This window comes from Andrena cerasifolii, chromosome 8 (assembly GCF_050908995.1).
Source record: "Andrena cerasifolii isolate SP2316 chromosome 8, iyAndCera1_principal, whole genome shotgun sequence".
Lineage (NCBI taxonomy): Eukaryota > Metazoa > Arthropoda > Insecta > Hymenoptera > Andrenidae > Andrena > Andrena cerasifolii.
The window spans coordinates 8382856-8409958 of record NC_135125.1 but is presented as its reverse complement, the minus strand read 5'-3'; the positions used below and the strand labels follow the sequence as shown (position 1 = coordinate 8409958).

The 27103-nt window shown below is 42.3% G+C and overlaps 1 protein-coding gene across 3 annotated transcripts in view; it reads right to left on the bottom strand.

Annotated features, from left to right (window-relative positions):
* Positions 1 to 4549: 4549 nt before the first annotated feature.
* The window catches only part of LOC143372458 (uncharacterized), a 51374-nt gene continuing 28820 nt past the window's right edge, over positions 4550 to 27103 (bottom strand). For 2 of the 3 annotated variants that reach the window (XM_076818619.1, XM_076818621.1), the window contains 7 exons: positions 10214 to 10700; positions 8829 to 9310; positions 7300 to 7493; positions 6754 to 7064; positions 6320 to 6394; positions 6060 to 6239; positions 4550 to 5955 (listed from right to left, as the gene is read on the bottom strand). In XM_076818619.1, coding sequence (XP_076674734.1) covers positions 5914 to 5955; positions 6060 to 6239; positions 6320 to 6394; positions 6754 to 7064; positions 7300 to 7493; positions 8829 to 9310; positions 10214 to 10700 — 1771 coding nt within the window. In that variant the 3' untranslated portion in view covers positions 4550 to 5913. The remainder of the gene's footprint in view (positions 5956 to 6059; positions 6240 to 6319; positions 6395 to 6753; positions 7065 to 7299; positions 7494 to 8828; positions 9311 to 10213; positions 10701 to 27103) is intronic. The other variant, XM_076818620.1, reaches the window with a different exon arrangement.

Below are 27103 nucleotides of genomic sequence, written 5' to 3'. Positions count from 1 at the left end.
TGCACAAAATTGGGCTTTGTAACAGGAGAACATGATGTCAAAAGAGGTGGCACTAAGTAATGTCTCCGGAGAGAGAATCGAAGATGCCTTCGCAGCTGAAATTCAGAATACCTCTTTTCGCTTCATGTTCTCCTGATACCTGGGCCAAAATCTGGCAAAAATTTTCAGAATGCACAAAATTGGGCTTTGTAACAGGAGAACATGATGTCAGAAGAGGTGGCACTAAGTAATGTCTCCGGAGAGAGAATCGAAGATGCCTTCGCAGCTGAAATTCAGAATACCTCTTTTCGCTTCATGTTCTCCAGATCCCTGGGCCAAAATCTGGCAAAAATTTTCAGAATGCACAAAATTGGGCTTTGTAACAGGAGAACATGATGTCAGAAGAGGTGGCACTAAGTAATGTCTCCGGAGAGAGAATCGAAGATGCCTTCGCAGCTGAAATTCAGAATACCTCTTTTCGCTTCATGTTCTCCTGATACCTGGGCCAAAATCTGGCAAAAATTTTCAGAATGCACAAAATTGGGCTTTGTAACAGGAGAACATGATGTCAGAAGAGGTGGCACTAAGTAATGTCTCCGGAGAGAGAATCGAAGATGCCTTCGCAGCTGAAATTCAGAATACCTCTTTTCGCTTCATGTTCCCCTGATACGTGGGCCAAAATCTGGCAAAAATTTTCAGAATGCACAAAATTGGGCTTTGTAACAGGAGAACATGATGTCAGAAGAGGTGGCACTAAGTAATGTCTTCGGAGAGAGAATCGAGGATGCCTTCGCAGCTGAAATTCAGAATACCTCTTTTCGCTTCATGTTCTCCTGATACCTGGGCCAAAATCTGGCAAAAATTTTCAGAATGCACAAAATTGGGCTTTGTAACAGGAGAACATGATGTCAGAAGAGGTGGCACTAAGTAATGTCTCCGGAGAGAGAATCGAAGATGCCTTCGCAGCTGAAATTCAGAATACCTCTTTTCGCTTCATGTTCCCCTGATACCTGGGCCAAAATCTGGCAAAAATTTTCAGAACGCACAAAATTGGGCTTTGTAACAGGAGAACATGATGTCAGAAGAGGTGGCACTAAGTAATGTCTTCGGAGAGAGAATCGAGGATGCCTTCGAAGCTGAAATTCAGAATACCTCTTTTCGCTTCATGTTCTCCTGATACCTGGGCCAAAATCTGGAGAAAATTTTCAGAATGCACAAAATTGGGCTTCGTAACAGGATAACATGACGTCGAAAGAGGTGGCACTAAGTAACGTCTTCGGAGAGAGAATCGAGGATGTCTTCGCAGCTGAAATTCAGAATACCTCTTTTCGCTTCATGTTCTCCTGATACCTGGGCCAAAATCTGGCAAAAATTTTCAGATATCTCTAAAATCAGGCTTCGTAACAGGATAACATGACGTGGAAAGAGGTAGCGCAAAGTAATGTCTTTGAAGAGAAGTAGAAGCCTTGAACGAAAGTCGATAGAGTTTGAGAGTAGTGAATGGCGTATTTAAAGTAGTGCTTTAATGCGAAGATTTTTAAAACCACTCTGCGTGGAAGGATCTTTTTAGGTGTTCTTTTTAGCATGTCTTTTATATGTGATTTGGAATAGGAAGGAGTAAGTAGTGCTCGTTAAATAAAAAAACTCTTTTACCACTTAACTGCAATTTATTCAAATAAGTGAAATGCAATACAATGAAATGTTACAAGTGTAACTGGGTTAGGTCTGGGTTAGGGGAGGGTTAGGGGTATCCGTTATGGATTTCTCCACGTAAAAAAAAAAAAAGGTCTGGGTTAGGTCTGGGTTCGGCTGAAGCAGTATCTTGTGCAAATTTCATATCAATGAACACAGTCGAAAATGCAGCCGGTTTAACGTCTTCTATGTAAAAATTCCTTACCTGTAAAACAGAAATATACACGATTAATAATCGCTCTAGTTACAGTATGTCAGATTAGTTACATCGCATCGGCACACTCTAAACTCTAAATATGTCACACATATACAAGCACGCACACACGCACAGCATTTCAACAGATTTCAGAGTACGTAGTTGCTGATTTGGCCGCTGCTCGTGTCGCACCCAACGTTACCGACTTATTCTAAAATAAGATTACAGTGCTACGAGTGGTAGGAATTAATATTAAATCTTACCGGAAACATATAAAATCTAAAACGACTAATTTCAATCAACATGTTGCACAATAAAATTATTCCCTTTACTAATATATTTTCATACGTGACAAAATGTTGTAACGTTTCTCCCATTTTCAATAATAGACAAGTCATGTTACTAAAAATATTTTTCTTCTTACAGGTTTTAACTTCGGAATATTTCGACGGAATGATGGAAACCTTGATAGTAATCACAAGAAAATAGTGACTTGATATACCTTATACTTTATTGTAACACTGTAAAGGCCTTTTATGCAAATATATTGAAAGAAACTTGAAACAAACTGTATTATTATTCAGAAATACCTTTTACATATTCCTATCCAAATTTCAAATATCAATGGTATTTCCTTAAGAATACCATAGAAATTACAAGCTTCGAGTCTTTCAAAAGCATCACATTAACCGAGAACTGTTTAAAGGCCCATGAAAGGCGTAGCTCTTGTTTGCTACTTTAAGGCGATGCCTTCGAAGCTGAAATTCAAAATACCTCTTTTCGCTTCATGTTCTCCTGATACCTGGGCCAAAATCTGGAGAAAATTTTCAGAATGCACAAAATTGGGCTTCGTAACAGGATAACATGACGTCGAAAGAGGTGGCACTAAGTAACGTCTTCGGAGAGAGAATCGAGGATGCCTTCGAAGCTGAAATTCAGAATACCTCTTTTCGCTTCATGTCCTCCTGATACCTGGGCCAAAATCTGGCAAAAATTTTCAGAATGCACAAAATTGGGCTTTGTAATAGGAGAACATGCCGTCGAAAGAGGTGGCACTAAGTAACGTCTTCGGAGAGGGAATCGAGGATGACTTCGAAGCTGAAATTCAGAATACCTCTTTTCGCTTCATGTTCTCCTGATACCTGGGCCAAAATCTGGCAAAAATTTTCAGAGTGCACAGAATTGGGCTTTGTAACAGGAGAACATGATGTCGAAAGAGGTGGCACAAAGTAACGTCTCCGGAGAGCAAATCAAAGAGCGAGAAGTGGCGCAGATGTTTCGAGACAGTGACTGTTTAACGAAGAGACGCAGAATTTTCGAACGCCTCTTGAAAGGCCTACGCGTCTTATTTGCAACTTTAAGGCGATGCCTTTGAAGCTGAAATAGCCACTAAACATTTGTTGTCATATAGCATATATTTAGGTTATATTTTCTGTCACTTCGAGGAGCCGACCACATAATAATCACGCGCATCCAGTCTGCGCATTTTCACCAGCCCAATTCAACATTCAATACAATTTTGTATATTAAATGTTTGTTGATAACTGCTTTCTGCAGAGGACGTGTAATAAGTGTATTTCATGTTCTGTTTCGGTGCTTTGCTAATAAAAAAATGTCTAACCTAACAAATTTCATTTTCTGGGGACATTCCCTCATCTATTTTCCCTTTTCACTTAGAATTCCTTACTGCTAACGTAGAATATTGTAGCATAAGCACATTTCAAGTAATTAAAATGTGCAATGAATTTTCTACGTTTACAGTACCAGCCGACTTTCCGTTTAAATTTTTATAAGTATAACGGAACAGCTGAGAAATTCTTTCCTTATTCAGAATAGAATACAGAAGTAGCAAACAGTTCCCTCTCGCGTTCACCGGGTAATCGTCGATCTATCGGTATTACCATTTCTGTGCAGAAAAAAATGCTGTAATACCGACCTGCCGAATCGGGCAGGTCACGTGACGTGTCTACCCCCTTAAAGAAATAATCGCTTATTTTTAAAAACTGATCTTTATTAAGTTTATACTAAAAAAGGGAATATTTTTAAATTTCGGTTTTAATTTTTTAATTAAATTGACACTATAAAATAGGTTAAAAAAGCAAGAGGAGTATATTTTTCTTTACCATCATCCCAAAGTTGCTTGGCCCCCTCTGGAAAAAAAGTCTGCGGGTCAAATCGATTAGTGCATTTTGTGGTCACTTAGGCATTGAAGAAATCCGAGCGAAAAGTTTAAATAGTCAAGGTGCGATTTCATACTGACTCTCGACGCTCGTTTCGAGCGTCAAAACCGGTCACGTAATCAGTGCACGCGATTTTCAGCATCAAGCGGAAAAGCTAAACCGAGTTTCCGCTTGACGCTCGTTCACTCTGACTCGCTCGTTCGTTGGTCGAGCGTCGGTCACGTAATTGGTTTTGACGCTCAAAACGAGCGTAGATGCTGAAACTCCCGTGGACCGATCACGTGACTGTTTTTGACACTCAAAACGAGCGTCGAGCGTCAGCATGAAATCGCACCTTCAGATATTTTGAAATGGAACCTCGGAACAACTTCACTGCGTAACATTAAAATTCTAAATAAATGGCGGAAATTTTTCTTTCAATAAACTTCATAGAATCATCGATCGGAATATAATTAATCTGTAATACGCCGGTGGTTGAAGAAACGGTAAATGCTCGTTATGATACGATTAAAAACTTTATTTTGGTTTGCTTCGTAAATGGGAAAAATATATATAATGTTGCGTGTACCTGTAGGAACTTTGGACTACAGATTATGTCTGGGACAATTATCGTTTGGGTAACATGCTAATTTAAAAAAAAAAAGAAAAAAAAAGAACTTAGAACGTGTCGATACGTTACCAACGAACAAGTCGTGAAAGAGAAGAAGAGAAAAAAGAAGTAGCTTAAACCTATACTAAGGCTAACATCTCGTTAATTCTAGATTTATACGTTGGTAACAAATGTGGTATAAAATATTGGTATTCGGTACGCACTTTACGCGTCTTTCTTGAACGAACGACAAAAATATATGAAGGCTGAATGTCCGTGTGTACTTCGCATCATGCGACGTCGTCTGACCGTAATGCAAAAGACTTGAATTACAAAAAAAAAGGAGAGAGAAAAAGAGAAACGAAACAAAACGATAGGATTATAAAAACACTCGAATAATCTACAACTTAAATCTTTCCAACATATAAAGCTGACCATGATGAAGCGAATCTTACGCATGGCACGCGGTTAACCAACTGTTTTAAAATCTGACGCTGAACAACCCTGCTAACACGTATAAAATTATGTACAGCATCACGAGATATAAGTTTTGTGCTTTGTTCCTCGTTACAAGCGTACACATCAGCTACTCCCGGTCTGGTTTCTTTTTTTTTTTGTTTCTCTTTTCTTGCTTCGGAAAATGTTGAAGACATTCGACTAGCGTACATCGTACGTCATGCATTGGTTGAAATCTAGAAAGAAAACGAAAAGAGGAAGGTAATCCGATACACGAAGTTGTTACGAATGTTTATGTCCGACGCAAATTCCTATTACAGTTGGAATCCCTCGAACAGATTTGTCCTTTGGAAGATACACGTTAAATGCTTAATTTCAGCAGGGTTAATACTCTCTCTATTGGTCTTAATGAAGACTCTCGATCGTTCGTTACCGAATAACGAATAAAAGCAACGCGGTGATTACAATGAAGCAATGACCGTTTTTTTTTTAACTTCGCCTCCGAATCTTTCCTGGTCTAGGTGCCTCGAAGTCTAATGCTTCCGTCCTTCTCGTAAATACTCATTTCTTACGGGGACCGCCTATAGCGCGGCGATTCCCCCTTTTACGAAATAAAACTTATCCTTTACAGATGAAACATATTTTGAAGATCCTTAAAAATATACACTGCTCTCTTAACATTTTCTCCCAGCGCCTTATCGTGCTCAATACGCGTTAAATTCTTGGCCATTCGTTTTTGACTAGATTCATTCTCAGTTGAATAGGTATTTAACCTGATGCCACAAGTACGAGGTCCGAGGTGGATAACAGACGCTCGTTATTTAGCCAGAACACACTTCTGAGTGTTCGTCCCATGCAGCGACCTAAAATGCATTCTCTCATTAATAATAGTCGCGCAGCTGATTACGAATCAATTGTTCTCTTTAACGTGGCGCCAGCGAAGAAGACGGCAGATTTTAGATCTTACCTGGCATTCGCGACTGCAGTACCACTGATTTCCGCAGCCAGCGCACACGAACTGTGCAGCACGTTCGTGACATCCTTGGCATCGCGGAGGACTATCTCTGTCCTCTCTGGCGTCCCTTCCGCCTGAAGAAATGCGGGTCTCTCTGTCTTCGATTACAGCTGATTCTTCTTCAACGTCGTCCTGCTTGGCGAAATGGAGGATGTTAAATACAGAAGTTTATGCGACTGAATTATTTCAACGAATCTTAATGCATCTCTTACCACGTGAATTAAACTATTCGAGTGAGATTGCACCGGAGTGTTTACCACCGGCGTTATTGTTATTTCAGTTCGAGCCTGAAAATACAGAAATAAACAATGTTTAATTATATTGAGACTAACACTGCGAAAGCTATGTATCATTTTCGCGATTTTTTAGTTTATGAACTTCTGTTCATACACTTCTGACACTTCTACATATTATAATAATAAATATCTATGCATAAAGCCCCGCGAAATTTGCGACGAGCTTTTCCTCGTCATCGTTTTCATGTTAATCACAAAATACTTATGTTTTCAATGTGATCAGAATCGAAGCTAAGCGCACCATCACAATAAAAAGCTTATCAGTTTTGTAGACGCGCGAGTGGATCAATGGCTCCGAGGCCCGGACACAGCGACCGCGTGAAGTATTATTTTATAGAAAAGTGAAATACCTTGGAAGAAGATAGGAGGTCGCTGATAGAAACCGGATTAGAGCCTTGATATGCCTGCAAAAGGTGCTGGGTTGCCGCGCTTTGCTGCGGCATGGACGCGGCTGTTGGTGCATTCCTTTCTCTTTCAGGTGCGGTGAGTAATCTAGCTAAAGTAGGTGAAAAAGTGGTAGGTCTTGGAGATTGCGATTTCGTGAGAATTCCGTGGAGTAATGAACCACTCTGTTGAGGTGGTGTATTCTGAGGCGCCGGGGACGGTGCAACAGGATGAAGCGTTACATCTGGATAATTCTGAGGCGTCTTCACGGGCTCACCTACAATTTTACGTTTTCGAAATTAATTGACGTCTAGCATTTAATCGACGCGACATTTTCAGCGTCTTCAACTTCTAAGTTAAAGATGGACTTTTATCAATATATAACACTTTCATATCAGTTTGCTTCGAATGGGCTTTGGAAATAAACTACACTGCTTCGAAGAGACACAGTTACAAGGAGGTACGATGTACGATCGCTTGATGTGTAATCTTGCAGGATTAATTTTGTGTACCTTGTTGTTGGCTCAGTTTAGCGAACTGCACGAGCACGTCCTTGAAGCTCATGGAATTATTAGGATCAACCGCGTTCGGGTTGCTTTTACAAGAATCTGTACTAGATGGCCTTGAATCAACGCTGTGCCCCGTTTCGACCATAGCTCCACCAGCTCCGAGGCCGACGTTCACCGAATTTCTCATTCTTCGTCCCCTGAAATTCAAGCAAATACAACGTTATGCAAGCTTTTCTATAATTAACGTCAAACTGTAAATTAAATTATTTAATACATAACGATACATTTGAAAACTTCTAGCTCCTGTAACATTTTCTTTCTACTCGTGCTTCTTCGACGCAATGAAACTTTATGCTAACAAACAAGAAGCTGTTGCGTTTCTCTCGATACCAAGTTACTTCTATTTTGTAGCGAAGAAACAGTTTCTAGCATAATAGTCAAAGTCTTGCACAGATGCAGCCTTACAGTCAGTTATAATATTGAAGTTTCACTATGATTAATCTATTCCTGATACCACTTTCTAACTTCCACAAGAATTTAATTAAGAAACGATTCATTTCAGATTACAAAACTACTTAAGTGGACTCATTTCTTTGTAACATTTCAATACTCGAATGTCTGATAAGCAGGGGCGGATTTGGAGATTTGGAGCCCCTGGGCTAACAAGTGTCTGTCGCCCTTTCCGCGAAATATCATAAAATATTTTAGTTTAAAACAGTCGAGACAATTTCAAAATTAATTCAATATGACAACTCATATGAGTTATTGCTAACTCGCTGTACGAAAAAGAAGGGAATTGTTTTTGAAGGTGTCTCAAGCCTCTGTGTTTAAACCTATCCCAATTTCTTTCACTGAAAATTTGTCGCTTCCCAAAATCTGCTGCCTCCCGAATTTGCCGCTTCCCAAAATTTACCATCCCAAGCTGCAGCCTACTTAGCCTATACGCAAATCCGCCCATGTTGATAAGCACTAGAATTTTATGAATATATTTTTAAAAGCTACAGTATTCTAGTAGCATTAAAGTAGCTTTTATGGTCCTCTGTATACCAAGGTGACAATTTTTTCTTGGAGTTTCCGGGGGACATGAGACATTTGTTTTTAGAGATCACTTCTACTAAATTAACAGAATTTTAAAAACAAACTCGCGGCTTCGGTTTCGCATTGAATATTTTCTAACTTTAAAGAACGAACACAGAATCGAGAACTGTTACCAAAAACCGGTGACGAATGATTGCCTTAAATTCAGAATTGAGAACAAAATTTACCAGGGACACAATTCGTGGACGAATGGTCACCTTCACTGGCGTATTTAACGGCGGCCTGGGCCCCATCTTCCAAAAAAGAGTTACGATCTTATCCAAACGCTATATTTATTTTACTTCCCACAATGTTCCATACCTCACCACGCGAGTAAATTTATTTGCAATTCTGTTACGCATTCAGGGGGTCCCAGAAACGTTTGCCACCTGGGCCTGTTCCCTTCAATCCGTCACTGATCGCTCTACTGTGCATTTAGTGTTGCGACTAATTACCTGCGCGGCACTGTTTCAGGATGCCTCAGCCTGTAATCAGCGATGATGGACCTGACATCGACGATGGCGCCTTGGCGACCCTCGCCGATCTGCCGGTTCTCTGGGCTGAGCGCTTCTGCGTGTTTGCGGCCGTTCTCTCCGCCTTGTTTGGGAGGTGTAGACTGCCGATGCGAGCCCTGCTTGCCGGTCTTCTCTTTCTTGAAGGCGGGCGAGTCCCGCGAGCTCTCCTCGGGGAGGTCCTCCTTCGAGCCGAAATTCATCTTCTCTTTGGATACAGGAGTGGTGTTGCCGCTGCTCTCCCATTCAGGCCCCAGTGCCAGGCTGGCTGGCGGTAACGTGTCTGCTAACTGACCGTTGCCCTCCATGAATCCCATAACTTGCCTTCTTCTCTCGATTCTCAGGTACGCTTCCTCCTTCAGCTTTCTCATGCTCAGGATCTCGTTCCATTCCATTTCTTTGGCACGTGCTAACTCGTCCAAGGCCTACGTGGGAGCAGAAAGCAATGGGAATATTTAAATTTACGTTTCTGCTTAATCTTCATGCTTAATGACTGGCCGCTATTGTGCGCATTTAAAGGTGTAGTGAAGTTTGTAGGAGGCTTGGCATACTTGGGTTATCGGTTTCTGTTTGAGAGGCATTTTGTAGTGAGCGCAAAGGGTCGGCCTCTATACATGACAACTTTGATATAGTACACTAGACAAAAATATAGTAGGGGAGACTGGGGCTAGTTGATACGTTTTTCAGTTTTCAATTTTTTTCATTTTTGTTTGAATTAATTACTTGATAACATATATGCTAAAATATACTTTGGTCCTTCCTCTTTAATATATAGTAAGCGAAAACTTGAGAGAATACGTACAAACTGAATGAAAAAACAGTTAAAAAACGATTGTCAACGTCAATGTACACACACGTACGCTGGATCTAAGGAAAGAATTGAACAAGAATCATCGTACATCTCGCTGAAATGGAGCTACACATATACGGTGTCGAGATAATTGGACTGTATCAACTAGCCCCGGTCTCCCCTACAATACTATATATTACAGTACGGTTGGCAACCGTATTTAAATCCGCCACTGCAGAGTACATCTATCAAGGTATGAAACTTCACTCATTTATATCTTAACAATTATCAGGGATCAGCCTTGTAAATACGTATCAGTCCAGTGACTATATATCCTTAGGGATCTGTCTGTTAACATTCTGCAAGACCAAGTGAAAATCGAAGTCGGACCTCCAAGAAGTTCAACCCACAGGCTGCAGCCACCTTACAAAAGCCACTTTGTAAAGATGACGATATCGCTCCCCTATCGAGTAAAGGGGCCGTTCATCCGCGATAAAATTAATCCGCCTGGTCCAAGCGGTCCCCCTCCTGTATTTACCTGTACTTCGGCCCGGAGTTGGTCAGCTCTCGCGGCAAGTTCCTCCGCGGTAACTTTTTCACAGCCGACGAGGGACGTGATGTACTGCTCCCTCTGCTCGTGGCAGAACTTCTTCGGGGCGGAGTTGCCGTTCGAGGGCAGCTGCCCGTCCGTGGACTTTCGCTTCCTGCTGCCCCCTTCTGTCTCGGATTTCGCGCAACGGGACGCCGCGGACTTCTGCTGGGCCGCCTCCGCCGAGGTGGCGTTCTTGCACGTCCCCTCGGACTCCGAGTCGCAGAGCGGCTCCTTCTTTATGGACGCCGAGGAGCGTATACACTCGAGGGTCCCGGGGGCGGCGGCCGTCTCCTCCGGGAGCGCCGCTCCGTTCTGCTGGCTCTGGGGCACCTTCGGCGACGCTCGCGACGAATCGTCCTCCCTGGTCTTCTCGGCCGAGTCCACCTTCTTCCCGTTACCGGCGGCGCCTTCCATCGCGTGCATCTTGTTCAAGCTGCAAGCAAACAAATATTTCTCCCGTGAGTAAGCGTTTCCTGTGCCCTTCGGGCTCTTTCAGGCCGCCGGCCTTGTACCACTGCTCCGCGGCTCACATCGCGGAGTGTCGCTTTTACAAGCTGCCTCTCGATCCTTGGCAATTGTAATTAATGAAAATGAAAAGGAAGCTCGAAGCTGGCCGATTAGTGAATAATATTGCACGGTGGCAGTGGTTAGTTTCTGTTTCGTTTATTAAAGCCGGGAATCCACCGGGAAGCTAAGCTATGCGATGCTGTGCTATATTACGTTTTAAAAAAATTAGCTTCGATACAGTCTTATCGAACCGTTTCCACCAAAAGCAAACGTTAAAACATTGCATCGAATAGCATAGCTTAGCTTCCAAGGGAAGATCCCGACCCCGGGAATTCCAAAAATTTTTGTTTGCTACCCAAATCCACTCGAGGAGGGTGAAATTAACCCCCGAAAATTCGACTATTTTCCGATTTTGTGTTATAACTCGCGAACTGTAAAATATAGAAGAAGTTTCGAGACAAAGTTACTTCTTTTAATTAGATCTAGTATTTGGTAAAGAAATTATTTTACTGTTCACGAGTTATAACAGAAAATCGGAAAATAACCGGATTCTCAGCAGTCAATTACACCCCCTTAGAGTGAATTTTGGGAGCAAAGAAAAATTGCGTTGTAATCAGGGGGAAATTCCCTACATATTTACAAAGTTTCAGAATTTATCGAATTTCCGGGTGTATCGCACCCCTGTCTTTGCCAATATTTCTGTAAATTCCTAGGCCTTAATAATACAATTTAAAAAGTGCACGTATTCCTCAAAGAAAACTATTTCAGCCAAGTGTCAAGCCGATACCCCTACTATTAGGGTGATTTGCAGTTTAAGCTCCATTACTTGTGTTCTACTGAATGGAAACTTACAAAAAAAATCAGAGACATTCTACCTACTGCTGTACATGTCTGTGAATTTTTTCAGAATTTTCAGCCGCAGCACCGATTTTTAAAAAATTCAGGAAAATTAAAATTGCCGATGCGACCAATTTGTGATTATATGGCGTGACCATGCAGGGTTAAATTTCTCTGAAATCTTCTGTGAAAGTATACCTATAAGTAGAGCTTTGATGTGGGGAAACATGGGGCTTGGACTGGCACTAGCTGCAAGGCTGTGCACAAATTTTATGCCCCCTGTTCTGAAGCTGTTTTACCTTTTCTCAGCTACACATTTCGTCAAGCATAATTCAAGAAACATGATGGTATTTTTTTCTATCATATGGTAGGCTGTAAGTGGACAGCTACACTTGGCGTCGTAGACGGTGATGTGTACAATTTATTGCGGGCGGCGAGCACCTCGCGAAGTTGAAGGTAGAAGAAGAAACAAGTCACACGTCAATTAGAATCGAGAACAAAACGCTCGATTTCTAACGATGACATTGGTAAACCGATAATTCTGCTGGAGAAGTTGAAGCTTCAACCTTGCACAGAAAATAGTTGTCACTGAGATGAAGGACGGTTTCAATGGGAAACGCTCGGGCATGCGCCTATATTATCATTTCCATAGTGTCGCGGATACAAATGTTTATATCGGCCACTTGTCCAAGGGAACCGTGTAATTAGACGAGTTGCATAAAGTGGTCACAATTAAAAGTGCAGCGAATATGCTTTGCTTTTGTAATGAACAATAGGAAGGCAACGTAAATTTGTTTGCACAGATTGCAAACTCAAAGTGGCTCCGTTACGAACTTCAACGAAGCAGTGGCCAATTAACAAATAATTGCCATTTTAGCATAGAGATTACTACGCGCACAGTAATTCGTTAAATCGATGTAGAAAAATATAACCATCGTTCTTCACACTTCTCTGAAGCGATTAATTTAGCATTCAATTTTAACTGAAATTCTATCAAAGGATCCTCGTTAATGCACCAGCATTCATAACGTGTCACGTTAAATATTCAGCTCAGAAGAGAAATCTGAATGTGGCGCAAGAATTTTCAGATCTATGAATTTTTAATTCGTTCAATTCATTAATCATTCCGATTCATCTCTATGTAAACTGGTCGGTTCCGCTCGAAAGGATTCGCACGGTTTTTAGGTGTAACAGTGAAGCGGGGGTGGGAAAGTACCAGGCGAAATTAATTTAGGCGTATCATTTCCATTTCTTGTAGCACATTGGTTCACGATCTAAGAAATTCGACGTTTTGTAACGCAGAGGCAATGGAACGCAGACACCTGCGTTTCCAATAATTGGTAAAATCGTAAATGACCTATTTTACTTAATTTTTACAGCACGTAAATATATTTGTATTGTTCTGTGATTGATTTTCAATTTTATCGCAATTACACTTAATATTTTTAAACCGTGCTTGCTTATAATTAAACTTCCCCAACTATTTCAGTGGCCTTATTTTCAAGTTTGTAAGTGCACAATAAACATGCACGAACAGCCTCACCCAATGAAGGCATTCTACTGTAAGTACTGTGTGAAAAAGAAAAACGAGTGTCTCGAATAATTATCTGCAACAAGTTGGTTTAACTTTCTTATTATGGTCACTTTAAAAAATTCTATTCAGCGTACCTAGTATGGTATATAATTTGTTTATCTGTATCTTGCTTTTAATAAGTCTTCCTTCTTAGGAATTAAAGTAAAGTTTCTTCAGTTTTATGTACAAACTTCCCAAGTGGGTGTTCCATTCCAGATACTCTTTTTAGTTGTTTTTACTATAATTTTAAAACATTTGAATTTTTTACATTCAACTATATACTTAAATATAACGATGCGCGTTACTTCCCCATTCGTCGCCTCATGTTAGTTTTATTAATAAAAGACAACCCTACTTTTGGCAAGCTTTCGAAATCAAGCGTTCCATATTACACACGGTCACCTTACGTAGAATTTGCACATGTGCAACCTGAATCACCCATCGCTTTTTAAACGAACAGGGTAGGAATAATCACTTGACGCGTATTAGTAGACATATTACTGCGTTCTTTGCGCAGGGTAAAGATAAAATGCTGGCTACAGATCTCCCTTCTCCAAGTAATGTTTCGAACAACAGCTTTCTGCAAGCTATAAAAAAAATCAGCAGTTAATATATTCTATACGATCGTTCAATGTCATCTGCCTAAAATATTAATTCTGAATATTTATTTAACATTTCCTGAATGTGTATAATGTTCAATATTTTTATCGTATTAAAGAGCGTGGCTCAAAATATATTTTTCTAACATTTGAAAAAAAAAGAAGAATATTTAACCAATACTGTGCGCTTCCATGGGGTGCGTGGGGTTTTATCCTGCGAACACTGTTCGACCCCAAGAATTTTCGAATCTTCCCCGACTCGGTTTCGTTGATCGATACGAAGACGTGGAGGAGTACGTTGAAAGCGAGGGTACTCCCACGACGAAGATGACCCAGGGTGGTCTTTGCAACGCGTGCGCTTGGCCGCTCCGCGTTTACCCTCGGCAAGAGGCGCGCTTACACACGCACTAGAATAGAAGGTGACCACACAGCGGGGTTAACGCTTTCGCGCCTCCCATGCGCTCCATTACCTACATACTTCACAGAGTATGAGCCAGTATGAGCGCCCCTCTTCAGGACTGTATCTACGCACTGTCCAGACTTCGCGATCGCGAAGTGAATTAAGGACGAACTTCAGTAACATTGGAAATAAGCGAACGTCTTTGAAAATTGCAGGAATGAATCTTTATGTGATGGTAAAACCCCCTGCAAAGTTTTAGAAAAATTGATCCGGTAGTTTTTAAATTATTTAACTTATGGGAGATTGCAATATCGAGAAATATAACTACAAAATTAAAAGTGAAATAACGGGCCCAAGTTTTTGAAATCTTGTGTGCAGAAAGATCAAACAGTGAACATAATTGTCACAAAAATTCCGGACAATTGATACGATAGTTTTTTTTTTTTTAAATGAAAGAAAATGCTTTCGGTTACCTACATTCCAACAAACAAGTTTATGATAAAAGATGAAGTATTCAATAAATGGACAAAATAAAATAAGAAGAGCGAATTCAACTGAATTCAGCTTTATTAATATCTGGGAAATTGATTAACTTTTTGGTAAGATTGTCACTGAAATTCATCCTTAACAAATTTCACACTTCTGAATGATTTATTTCTATCTGCTGTTTAGTTCAGAGACAAAGAGAGGGGGTGGAGGAGAGATTCTTCAGGATAGTATGCATATAAAAATTCGCAATCGTGATGCAGATTCGTAAAATGGATGTTTCTATGATTAGAAAATTTCGTTCCTCGAATTTGAATTCCCATATTTGTTCTTTTTACTTTCATTACCAACGTTTCTAACGACATAAGCACGAGCTTCTGAGAACAAATCTGAAAAATCGATTCGTCTTCGCATAACTGTTTTCTGGAATTTTTAATTTGGGTAATTCGGAATTTGTAAAGTTACGCGGATAAGTAAATTTGGGTCAAATTGACCTAATATCATATGGTTAGAAGAAAAGAGCATACAAAGATAAAACTCAGCTCATTTAATTATCGTGGTTAAATATTTTAAGAACTTATTAAATTTCCAGAATAAAAAAATTCGAATTAAAAAATTATTATTATTGACAGTTATTAGTTATTTAAAGATACGAAGGAGTTACAATCTAAATAATACATTACTGAAGGAAGAATGACGATTTGATTCGATTTTGGGTCAAAATGGCCCAAGAATTAAAAAGTCTCTGAATTCACTAGAAGGAGGAAGACAGTTGCCATGAATATCCCTACGGATCTTGTACACGAAAATTTCTAAGGGCTGTGTTTAAGGAAAACGCTACCTCCGGCAATTTTTAGAAGAATTCTTAAATCAATAACGCAGCTAATTAATTAAATCCCGAATTCCAAACTACCAGCACGAAGTCATTTCCTACTTAAAAGATTATCAAAAGCCATTTAAAGACAACCCTTTCATAAGGCAGTAGTGCAAAGCCAGAAGCTCACCTGCACATAGCAAGATAATTTTAAACGCTAGTATATATCTAGTATCCAGAAGAGTTCTCCTGTTAACACATGTTTTCACCCCTTTACCCACATACCTGATAATCACTTAGCTCGCATGCTACAATTATACTACCTTCGTGTCTAGCTTCGCCCACCTGCATAAATGAATTACAAATTACCGGAAAGGAAAGCAAAAATTCCTAAATAACTATGTCAACCCTGGCCACTGTAAACGAGACGGTAGAAAGTTTATGAAAACCTGGACACAGAAGAAGAAAGCGCGCTTCGAACTAATTACTTTGTGACAAAACTGTGAACTAAATACGCTTGCAGGGAAAAATCTTTCCCTCCAGCTATTGCCGCCAGCACCGCCCGCGTAGAGCGATCGAGAGTGATCTCTTACAGCGAGAACGGTGGGATTATTTAAAAATCTTGGCCCGAAAGGGAGGGCTGGCTCGCCGGGCGCAATGTAAACATTGCGAGAACGGATGAAAGACACTCGGCGGAGCCGTCCAAAAATCGTGCCTACGCCTGTGGCGGGTTCGCAACGAGCGACGCGGCGCGAGAAGGGAGCAGCGACTCCCAGAGGGGGAAATTGCACGCGAGGGAGGGAGGCGACGCTAGAGAGGGCGCGAAAGAGGGGGAAAGCCAAGTTCGTTGCACCCGGTGGCGTTCACTGCACTTTATAGACGCGGATATAGGTTTCGCGGTACCAATTCTGAAAAGCCCTCCAACTCTTCCTCGAGTTTTCTAACCTTTCGATCGGCACAAAGGGACTGGCGGCTATTTTAATTCGTCTAGTCGGCTCGAAAAATTTGACGAACTGAAAGTTTCTCACGAACGAGATGCACTGTTCCCGCGTGGTGGACAGAATTGAAAACAAAATGGAAGGCGCTGGTAGTCGTAAAAGAAGCCCAAAGTTTACGTGCTACTTTTATAAAATTAAATAAAGTATAATGATAGTTGCTACTGTTTTAGTTTATTCCCTAAAAATTGGAATATTCTAATTTTAATTGGTGAAATTGTTTTTTCTTTGCGCTTAACGTGCATGCGGGGTTAAAATGGTAAAGATTCTGCTTTGATTTTCATATAACGCAGGGTTACTTAAATTTTGGGTCTGTTAATAAAATGCACGACCAAGTAGTTGCATCTCGATGCGTTAAAGGACGTGGGAAACATGAACCACCTTCCGATACTCGTCCCGCTGTTTTTTTTTCCCCCTCGCGCATTCTTTTTTTCTGGCAGAATGTAACAGGTGGTTAGTGGCCGCATCGATTTTCGTTTTCAGCAGTCGCGGGCCCGTCAACGATCAAGTAGTGCTTGATTTCGACGACGCTTCATAAAAACCTACCATAAACTTCCCCGGAATTTTAGTGGTGCCGGTAACACCACCAGCCATTGGCAGCTCTGATTTATTCTTCAACAGAAACGCGTTAGTTCGCTTTCTACTTCTAACTGTAATATTTATTTGTGCAACTGATCTCGACTTCGAATCGCACAGACCTTTCACCACTGGGAAACATAGCTGTAGTGTTTGCATCGATCACCACGAAGCAAGTGCTCGATTTGCGTCTGCTTTGCAATATCGGGAATATTTTAAACAGTGCCGACTACTTAGAAGCAGCCAAGACTTGTCGATGCTCAACTTACTTCATGTCAATACAGCGACGACCTCCATTGTAAACATTACCAACATTCACTACACCGTTTCGAGAAGTTGCAAACGCTGCTTAAAGGACACCGGGCAACGTTGCTCGCAGCACTGATTAAAGGACTCGCATTTCGCCGGGCTATTGTTCCTTTCACGCTTTCCTCGCTCGCATAAAATCATAGCAGAGCGCGCAACTGTTTAACTGTAGCGATAGCGAAAGCGAAGGAGAAAGCGAAACCGGCCGGTAAACGGTATATCTGAAATCTTCTGGACGAACGAACCTCGTGTATAACCTAAAAAAAAAAAAGTTTCGCCCCAGAAACCGAGCGTCGCAAACTACTTGCACATTCAACGTGGAACACCTCCCCCTGGTGTCAGCATTAATATCGCTGTCGCGCGAGAAGGAACAACGATGCAAATTTGCAAAAAAAAAAAACACTGAGGACAACGAACTGTTTCTCGCACAAAGGAAAGAGAAATCTCCTCGAAACAATACAATTATCACTGTTACCGATCAGTATAAAACATGGACCCGAAACTAGTTTCTACATTGCTCACGGAGAGAATCGAAAACAATTGGTCGACTCAATATAAACCGTAGTTCTGCGTTACTGGTCAAACGCAGTGTAAATGACGATAAAAAGAAGAGAAAAACGAAGTTCGTATGGACATTCCACTCGGCTGTCACACTCGTGGATTCCACCTGTACGAAGCACACGGATGTCGCATAAACTTTGAGACCTAACCTTATACATAAACCAGGCTTCAGCTGGTAAAGCGTAAACGTACGTACGTTCGACGTATATACCACGAGACATTAGCGGCAGGTCGTTACGTCTTCCCAAAAGTATCCGTTCATGTATAAAGGCGGCTTCGCAAGGTGTGCATCCGCGACCGAGATGAGAAAGAGCTCGCTCTGGATACGAGAACCGTTGACACGGGAGCCGAGCGGCGTGGGCACACGCGTCGCATGCACCGTTCACACTCCACTTGCACTTTTCACCGAGCGTGGCCGTTCGCCGGTCGCGACGATCCTTCCTTTCCACCGCCCCCCCCCCCCTCCCCCTCCCCCTCCGCTCCCCTCCCACCCCGGGGGACAGCCGGACGTAGTCGATCGTAGCCGATCGCGACCAATCGCCCGCGCTTCGTCTTCTTTGCCCGAGACACTGGCCGCTCGGCAGAGTCGCGCGGCGCATCGACGATCCCCTTTTACAACGGGTGGTTAAACGGCAAAGGTCACGAAAGGTCGTTCGTCTATCGGAGATGAGCACGAGATGTTTCGGCGACTAACGGGAGCGCGACGTCGACCCGAACCGAACGAGGATCGGTTGCAGCCGCGGGTTGGCAGGCCGACACGACTGGAGCCGCGTAACCCTTTTCTCGTCGCTTTCTCCGCGGCGAGCTAGCGAGGCGAGGCAGCTTCCCGAGTCACTACACGTTTCACGGACGGGAGTTCTATGACCGTGCGCGGAGAACCGCTAGCGTGTACACACTCCCCGAACGCGCGCGGAGCCTGTTTTCGCGCATTTACGGTTAGACGAAGGACGCCTAACCGACTACGAGGCGCGCGAGTACCGCGCGAATACCGTCGAGTACGGGCAGAAGTCCGAGCGACGGAGACAGATTCGTCATAGAAACGTACGGATATAGCTAAGGTGGGAGAGCGAGAGAGCGAGAGAGAGAGAGAGAGAGAGCGGGCGGGAGAGAGAGGGTGAGAGCCGAGTGCAGCAGGTCGACCGGCTTGGCTTAGGTGGGGTTGCCGCGGTTAATGCGGCGACTCGAGGGGGGGCGGAGGGGCAGATAGAAGCGCGCGCGCGCGCGTGTGCGTCCGCGCCTAGATTGGGCTAGGTTAGGTTATGCTAAACGTTTGCCAGGGGACCTTGTAGCGGCGTCCTACTTCTTCGCGAGCGAACGCGCGCTTTCGTCCTCCGTCTCTTACTGTCTTCTACTACCTACTACCTCCTGGTCATTGTTGCTGTTGTTATTGTTACTGTTTGCATCCTACTCGATGCTTTGCAACGATTACGTGCTCGACTAAAACACACCTCCATCCGAGGACATTCTTCTGACGCCCTTTATCGATTATGCAAAATGAAAGAAGTATGAATTATTGGTAGAAAGAGAAATGCAACTTTACACGGATTTAGTTTTCTCTAGGTAAACCTGCTTTTAGAATCCAACGTACCAAACGAGATTTTTATATCTCCACCGTTTCTAGGCTAGCCTATTGATTTCATTATTTATTAACAGCGATTTTCTGTACTCAATTTTACACGACGAGGAACGTAAATGCTTTATTGCTAAACAATTGCTGAAGTGACCTTCCGCGGACACGCATGTTAGCACAGGCTGTAATTACAATAATACTAGTTACTTTTATTGACGCACGGGTGACAGATTATAGGTAACGCGAGGAAAAACAAACTATCGGGGACGAGGTGCACTCGTTTACCAAAAGTCAGTAGCTTGCCTCCGCTCGCGCGAGGTGGATGAACTCTGGATAAAGATTGCGTAAAAACTCAGCAATTATGACCAACTAGAAAAAAGGTATTTTAATATTATTTGCAATCACGCGATTTCTTCGCGGTTTCAATAAAAATCGAATGAAATTTGTTCTAGGAATAGACGCGGCGTGTTCAGCTTGATCGCAGAAATAATTTAATGACACGAAAACAGAGGATACTCTAAAATTGTATGCTGGAACAACAACAATGACGGAGCAGAGGACAGGGCGAGCAACACAGTGTCCACGGAAAGACAGGCCGGAACGGTCGACTTCGTGACGGAGGTGGGGGAAGAACACGAAGAAGGAAACCTCTGCACGGTCGAAGTCGCTCTGTTATTATTGACATCGAATGGTTACGAGGGAGACTTCTTTCTCGCTCAGGCACATCGGAATGGCTTTCACGAGAGGGAGAAGAAAGGAAAAGAACAATTTCGTTTCTCGGTACTCGGAACACTGTTGGTACACTTTAAAACCTTCCGGTTAATTTGGTTTGTGATCTTGGGCAAAATACTAAAGACGAGCAATAATACCTCACGGTTTCTCCACAAGCTAGTAAGTGGGATAGCGGGAAAATATTTTAAGCAAAAGGCAACCCAGTTTGTTAATCTTAGAAGTGCATAGATTTTTTTTTTAATGAAATAATAATAATGTTTTTGAAATTTTAATAATGTTTTCTCAATTGAAATCCCCAAAAATTCATTTCCATGTTGTTTTATTGGGAAATACAGAAGTATCACCACTTGTATAGTATAAAGTAACTTTCCTAACCTATCACTACTTCGAATGAAACCAAAGAAACTTGATTTAAAAAAATTTACATAATCCTTCACTGCAATAACCGTTGCAATTTATTTATATAATTGGCAGTCGAAAATACAATTCCAAACTCGTTTAAAATTCAAAACGCATTGCAAACGTAAAGAAAATGTTAAAACACAAAATGACCCCAGTACCTATGTAGTTATATTTCAAGTACTTTGAAATTAAACAATTTTAAACTAAGTGTATTTTTAGCCATATTAGCACATTTGTGCGTCTGTGACTTTTCTTTAAAGTAGGTACTCTTTCACGCTGTAAAATAAAAACTAAAATAAAAAAATTATAGATATGTTAATATGCTACAATGCTACTTTATGTTAATAAATTTCAGCAAATATGCACTTACATTACTTGTAATAAATAGTAAAAATTTATATTAAGTGTTTTAGTGCCGGTCAATATGATCGGTGTTGGCGGTTTTATACAGGTTAAACTTTCGGCGGTTCTAGTGTTAAAAATTTCTATAAAATATATATAAGGATAAAGAAAGTGGAACTCCCAAAATTCTTCAACAAGTTCCTAAAACTCTAAACTATATAAACATCGATACCAGGCGATCTTTAACAGATCTTTCCACTTCCCCCGTCCTTCGTAATGCTCGGAGTACGTACTTCCAGCTTGTCGCAACGCTCACCTCGCGCCGACACGGCAGGTTGCTCCGCATTTACCATAAAATATCCTATTTAGTCAACCACGCAATATAAGCTCTCCAGTCAGAAATCCCAACCGTAACAAGTTTCTTTAACCATTGCGATAGTTTCGAAACTGCCCCCCCCGGAGGACCCAAGGGGCAACGCGAAATGCCCAGCTGTCCCGAGAAAAAAAAAACAGGCGATGTCGGAGAAGAACGAAATGCCAGGAGGGTAAAAAGGCGAAGAAGGAAACCTCCACGCGAGTGAGACTCGCGCTATTATTATTGACATCGAATGGTTACGAGAGAGCGCGCTCTCCCGCCCCGCTCGCGCTCTCCTCTCGACCTAATTCGCGGACGCTGACGATCGGAGGAGTGTTCTCGCCTGCCCGAGGTGTCCCTGAGCGCCAAGGACGTTCTCGAGCGTTGGTGAACCGTGCGCGGAGGTTACGCCGAAGTTTTCTCGGTACGAAGTCGAGCTCGGACACCTCTTCCCTTAGAAGGCACGTTACCTTTACGAAGAAGTTACCTTCCCATGCCTTCTTCGTACGGCTAATGAGTACGGCTATTTTTTTAGGGATACGAAAACAGAAAACCGAGCACATAAGAGTGCACGTACGTGTCTGAACGTTTTACCGTAATTTTTGTGTATCACATCGGGCATAGATCGGTACAGAGATTACAGGGGCATGTTCAGGTATACGATTCCTTCCGTTCGTGGTGTTATTGGCGACCGGAGGGAATCGCAGAGGTGCTTCGAAGATGGCAGCACAAAAAGTTCGCGACGATTGGAGTTTCGGAAGATAATCGACGCGGCTGGTTGCGTTTGCCAGAAACGAGCCGGTCTCGCCTCGTCCCTGACCAGCGAAGGCCTTTCTCGAATACCGTTGCCATCGGTCAGAGGTTGAATTAGGTTAAGTTAGGTCTAGACTAGTACAAAGTTCTGTGATCAAATTGTTGAATTTTCCTCGTACGTCTCCGCGTGCAAATAAACAAGACGTCGGTCTATCGTCATCCATAAATTAAGAACTCTTGATCGCAGGGTTCTGAATATATTTCACAACATTGTACTCAATTTCGAGGTGTACAAGCGGCACACGCCAGGCGCGAATAACAGTCGAATGTCGCGTTACGTTCGCGCAAAAAGCGGTCCGTTAAGTCTCCCCGTCAATTCGGTACAATCGATCGGTTCCTGAAATTCCGTTGCAGAGAAAAAGGAAGATCGGCCCCCGTCTAAATATATACACAATCGACTCTGTAACGGACTTCTCAGACGAGCCACTTTTGCAGTTTACTACTTAGTATCATTGCCCGACAAAACCATACGAATCGTTATCTTTATTCATCATTTCTGAACAAATACTGTCTCTGTTCGAACGAAGGTGCCGGGAATAGCAGTCACGAAAAGGAATACGTACCATTTATTTATAGATGCAACGGGAGGGATTTTCGTTTTCCAACGATTTCGAAGAGCAACGGCAGATACCGATCGATGGATCAGTTAACGGGCCGTGTGCTCTTAAAATTGCAAAATGCGGTACTCGATCTGGCGCGTAGGGGGGTCCCGCAGAGAGATTTAATTTAAGAGGATGGGGCCGCAATAAAAATCGTTTTCGGCCGCGCTGGAATTCCCGAAACCAGTCACGCGTCCCGTTGGAGGGCCACGCGATGCAAATGGTTCTCCAGGCAAACCTTGCACGCTCAAGGACGCTCGGGGACGAACTGACCAAGATAGCTGTGAAACTCGTCCCCGGTTCTCGCCGCTTTTTCCACATAAGATCGCGCGAGCGTTCTACGAGAAACGGCGATATATCACGAGGTGGAATGACGAAAGGAGGACGGTCGATTCTCGGCCCGAGGTCGCCCGTAGGTCAAATCGCCGTCGCAGAGACGACCCTGGTCCGCTGTTTGTGCACCAAAGATGGTCGGGTGGTCGCCGGTCCTTCTTCTCCCCAGTTTTGCCCGACCGATTTTCGGCACCTAACGCGCCAATTTCACCGGGCTCATTTCTCTTGCGAAGGACGCATTTCCCTTCTGTCGAGCAACCGAGCCACCCGCATGCACGCTCGGTTTCTCTTCCAATCCGAGAAATTGTGAAATATCATCTGGGTAAACGATCACTTCGCGCGGCTATCGACGAGCTCTGCCAAGGGCTACGCCATTGCGGTTGACTCTGCTCTTACTTCGGTACCCCAGTGAACTTGTTTCGAGTGAGAAATTTTAGGCAGCGGAGCGTACTCTCCTTTTACGTAATACGTTGTTAAATGCATACTTCGGGCATCATCGTTGGCATATTAGCGACTCATGCATTATTAAACTAAACGAGGTACCATTGAAGGATAAGTAATTAAGTACAGGGTACCCTTAAGGGGGTATTTCTCGTCTAGAAGGACAATTTTTTGCCTCTCTTTAGGGGCACCGCACAAAAAAACTACACGGTTCTCACCGACGAGCATTATCCACACGTATTTATTAACGTTTCACTTAGTTGTAAAAAAATTCCAGCTATATATAATAATAATTAAGGGAGATATGGGTCATTTTGTAAAGCGTGTGCAAACAAAAAGTTGCCTCATGGTACACACGATTCCGGCCGCTCTGCTGATCCAAAACGAGAACGCCAAAAGGATTCTTAATCAGCAAGAGTGCGGCTGTAGCCGGTAGCAGATTTATGAAAATCAATTAAAAATTTACAAAATGGCGGGACATTGAATTTAAAACTCATCTTTTCCGTGCTGTTTTTTCGTCTTTAAGCGGCCTTAAACTTGTGGAAAAAAAGTATTTCGCCTTGATTCTGCTACTGGATAGAATTACATGTTTTCTGCGAGTGTACGAAAAAGATGGAACAGATTGGCCCACTAGAAGTTGAGATATCGCGTGTACTGTCATTAAAAAACACCGTTTTGAAAAAAATCATGTCTCCATTAATTATTATTATATATGACTGATTTTTTTTTTATAAGTTACTGAGATGTTAGTAAATATGCGTGGATAATTCTTATCGGTAAAAATTGCGTCGTTTTTTGTGGGTCGTCCCTAAAGAGAATAGAGGACCTCGTCCCTCTAGACGAGAATACCCACCTAAATGTGGTAAATCTAACTTTGACCACGAACTTAGATTTTGAAATGAATTCGTAGAGCATCTATTATAGAACAGGTGTTATTCTCAGATATCAGTGACTTGGATAGCTTTAATTGCCTACCTCAAAGTGCATTTTGTCTGAGTATCAGTAGCGCGCTTGGGATTTAATCCTGGGGGCCGAGTGGAACGGATACAAATACTTTTAATGCAAATTCAAAAAAATTCGTCAGGTGATTATAAAAATTTACAATAATAATCATCGTCGGCACACTGGGTCAATTTTACCCTGCCAATTTTCAATCAGTTGTTATTTAAAAACTATTTGTTAAGTTAGGTCTGAAAAATTCTCAGATAAAGTTTGAACATTGTAGAATATATGCCCCTCGTTGAAAGTTGACATTTAAGGTGTCATCATGCTTAAAAAAAAAATTGAAGCAATAAGAGTTTCGACATAAACTTTTTTGCTACAACCGAGGGTTAAACAATAATATCCGGATTTCTTTTCTGTTTACAAAGCTCTTGAACACGACTTCAGACGTGGTTACATTAATCTCCCTTTTCCCTTTTTTGGGGGGGGCGCGAGGGCCCCTTTGCCCCCTCGACTCTGGGTGCGCCACTGCTGAGAATAATACCTTTTGTACAATAGATGCTAGAGGGATTTGTTTTAAAATTCAGTTTTGCGGTGAAAGCCACCCCATCTGATTTTTTAAGTTTGCCATTTACACCTGCAAGTAATTCCTTCCTAGCAGACGTATGCAAGAGATCAATGTCACGGTAAAATGATTTATGAGCAACTTTTCGCCGAGTATTTACCAGGTATCGTTATTTTGGATCGTGAGCCAAGTGATAACGATTATTAGCATCGATAACAAAGCAATCCTTCTCTTGTTTTTCGAAATACAGCGCGCACCTATGCTCGACCTTTCTTGCGTATATTCGTTGCAATTAACGTTACCGCACAAAATTTATTTACTTGTATCTAAAAGATTAATCAACGGATTTCCCACGAAGTCTTTCCAGTCCTTAAACGCAACGAGGAGATAAAAAGGCCTCGACGAATGTATCGACGATGGAACCCGTGCAGATATGTGCTATCTACTCGTAAAAACAACACTACCTTTATCAACGGGTGCATTACAATGTGGAAAGACCGAAGTCCTGAAGAGGCATAAACATTACAAACAAACCGGTGGAGGCGAGACGTTTCGAAAGCCGTTTCGAGCGAAAGGAGATGTTGAAGAAGCACTATCTGCCCGTGCCTCGCGAGGAAGATAAAAACGCGGGCTCTCATTGGCCGATGCTGGACGGCAGGGGAGAACTTACTCGCGGAGAGACGTTCCTCTGCATCGAAGTAGACGCGTTCTCCAATTCGCGGGGACAGCGCTTACTCGCGCGGTATTTTATTTCGCGAGTTAGTCGAGCGTTGTCGACATTGTACGGCGCAACTTTTAAGCCCGAATACAGGCGAGAAATGTCGCGCACGGTTCTGAAGCTTCTCGACTAAGCGATATTACGTTCCGACTGAAATTTAGTTTACAGAAACGACGACCGGATTACGATTTTGGCTTAGTGAGTGGTATCGAATTGAAAAGCTATGTTATTTTTACTCTGGAATACAGTGTTTCCCAATATTTTTTGAGTCGCAATCCGTTTTTATGATATCCAAATAAACTGCAACCCCCTTATATAAAATGAGGTGAATTTAATAAGGTAAAGAGAACTCATTAAAAGTTGGTATTGCAAAATATAATTCTAACTTAATAATATTAAAAAAAGGGGGTCGCGACCCGCAGGTTGGGAACCACTGATCTATAACCTTTTGCGCCTCCTTCGCGAGTCTCGCAAAAATGAACTTTTTGGGAAGCTAAAATTATCTTCGGGTAAACATAAAAGTTCAGGTAAATGTTCAATTACAAGATTAAATTTCCTCCGTGTACATAAAATTGAAGTTTAATTCCTGCCTACCTACATCATTATTATACCTTGCATCATTAACGAATTCACGGCTGTATCGCGTTACCGGGGAAAAATTAACGAGACCTTACTAACTGTAATCATGTAATAGCTGTTTTGTGCAACGTAAAAATTACGTAACCATCTTCCCACTCATTATACGGCCATTCTGCTCCACCACTGACAGTGAAAGTAGCCTCTATATCTATAAGTACCGTATGGAATCGGTGTTAACACGAATATGCTTCTCTGTAACGTCGCACGGGAGTCGTCGCGCGGTCAAAATAATGCGTGACCTTGAGGCGCGATCGCGGTGACCTTGAAAACTCGAGGAAGAAACTACGGAGACACGGGCGCGTCGAGTTTCCCCGCGTTGCTGCAACTTCCGTTGCGTGCACTCCGAGAGAAACTAGTGGACTTTCGAATGATCCGCAATCGCGGATCAATGCGCCATTCTTGCCAGAGGTCGCGCTAAAGGTCTTCGTGGTTGCCGCGATAACTAAACCGCAATTGCAAGTGTACCAATTTTAACCCATAAAATCGATATTTATCGGTGCGAGCGATTGCCCGTTCTGCGCGAAACGACATTCTCGCGCACCTCTCGAGCCAGATATAAAAAAAAAAAAAAAAAAAAAGAAACAGTAACCAGAATCTTGCTAAAACAAAAAAGATATTGGAAACTTCAACCAACATCTTGCGACACGAAAGAAAAGAATCTCGAAATTCCCATGTTTAACCTGAATCGTTAAATACCACGCGATATCGTCGAGCAGGAGGAAAAAGTAGCG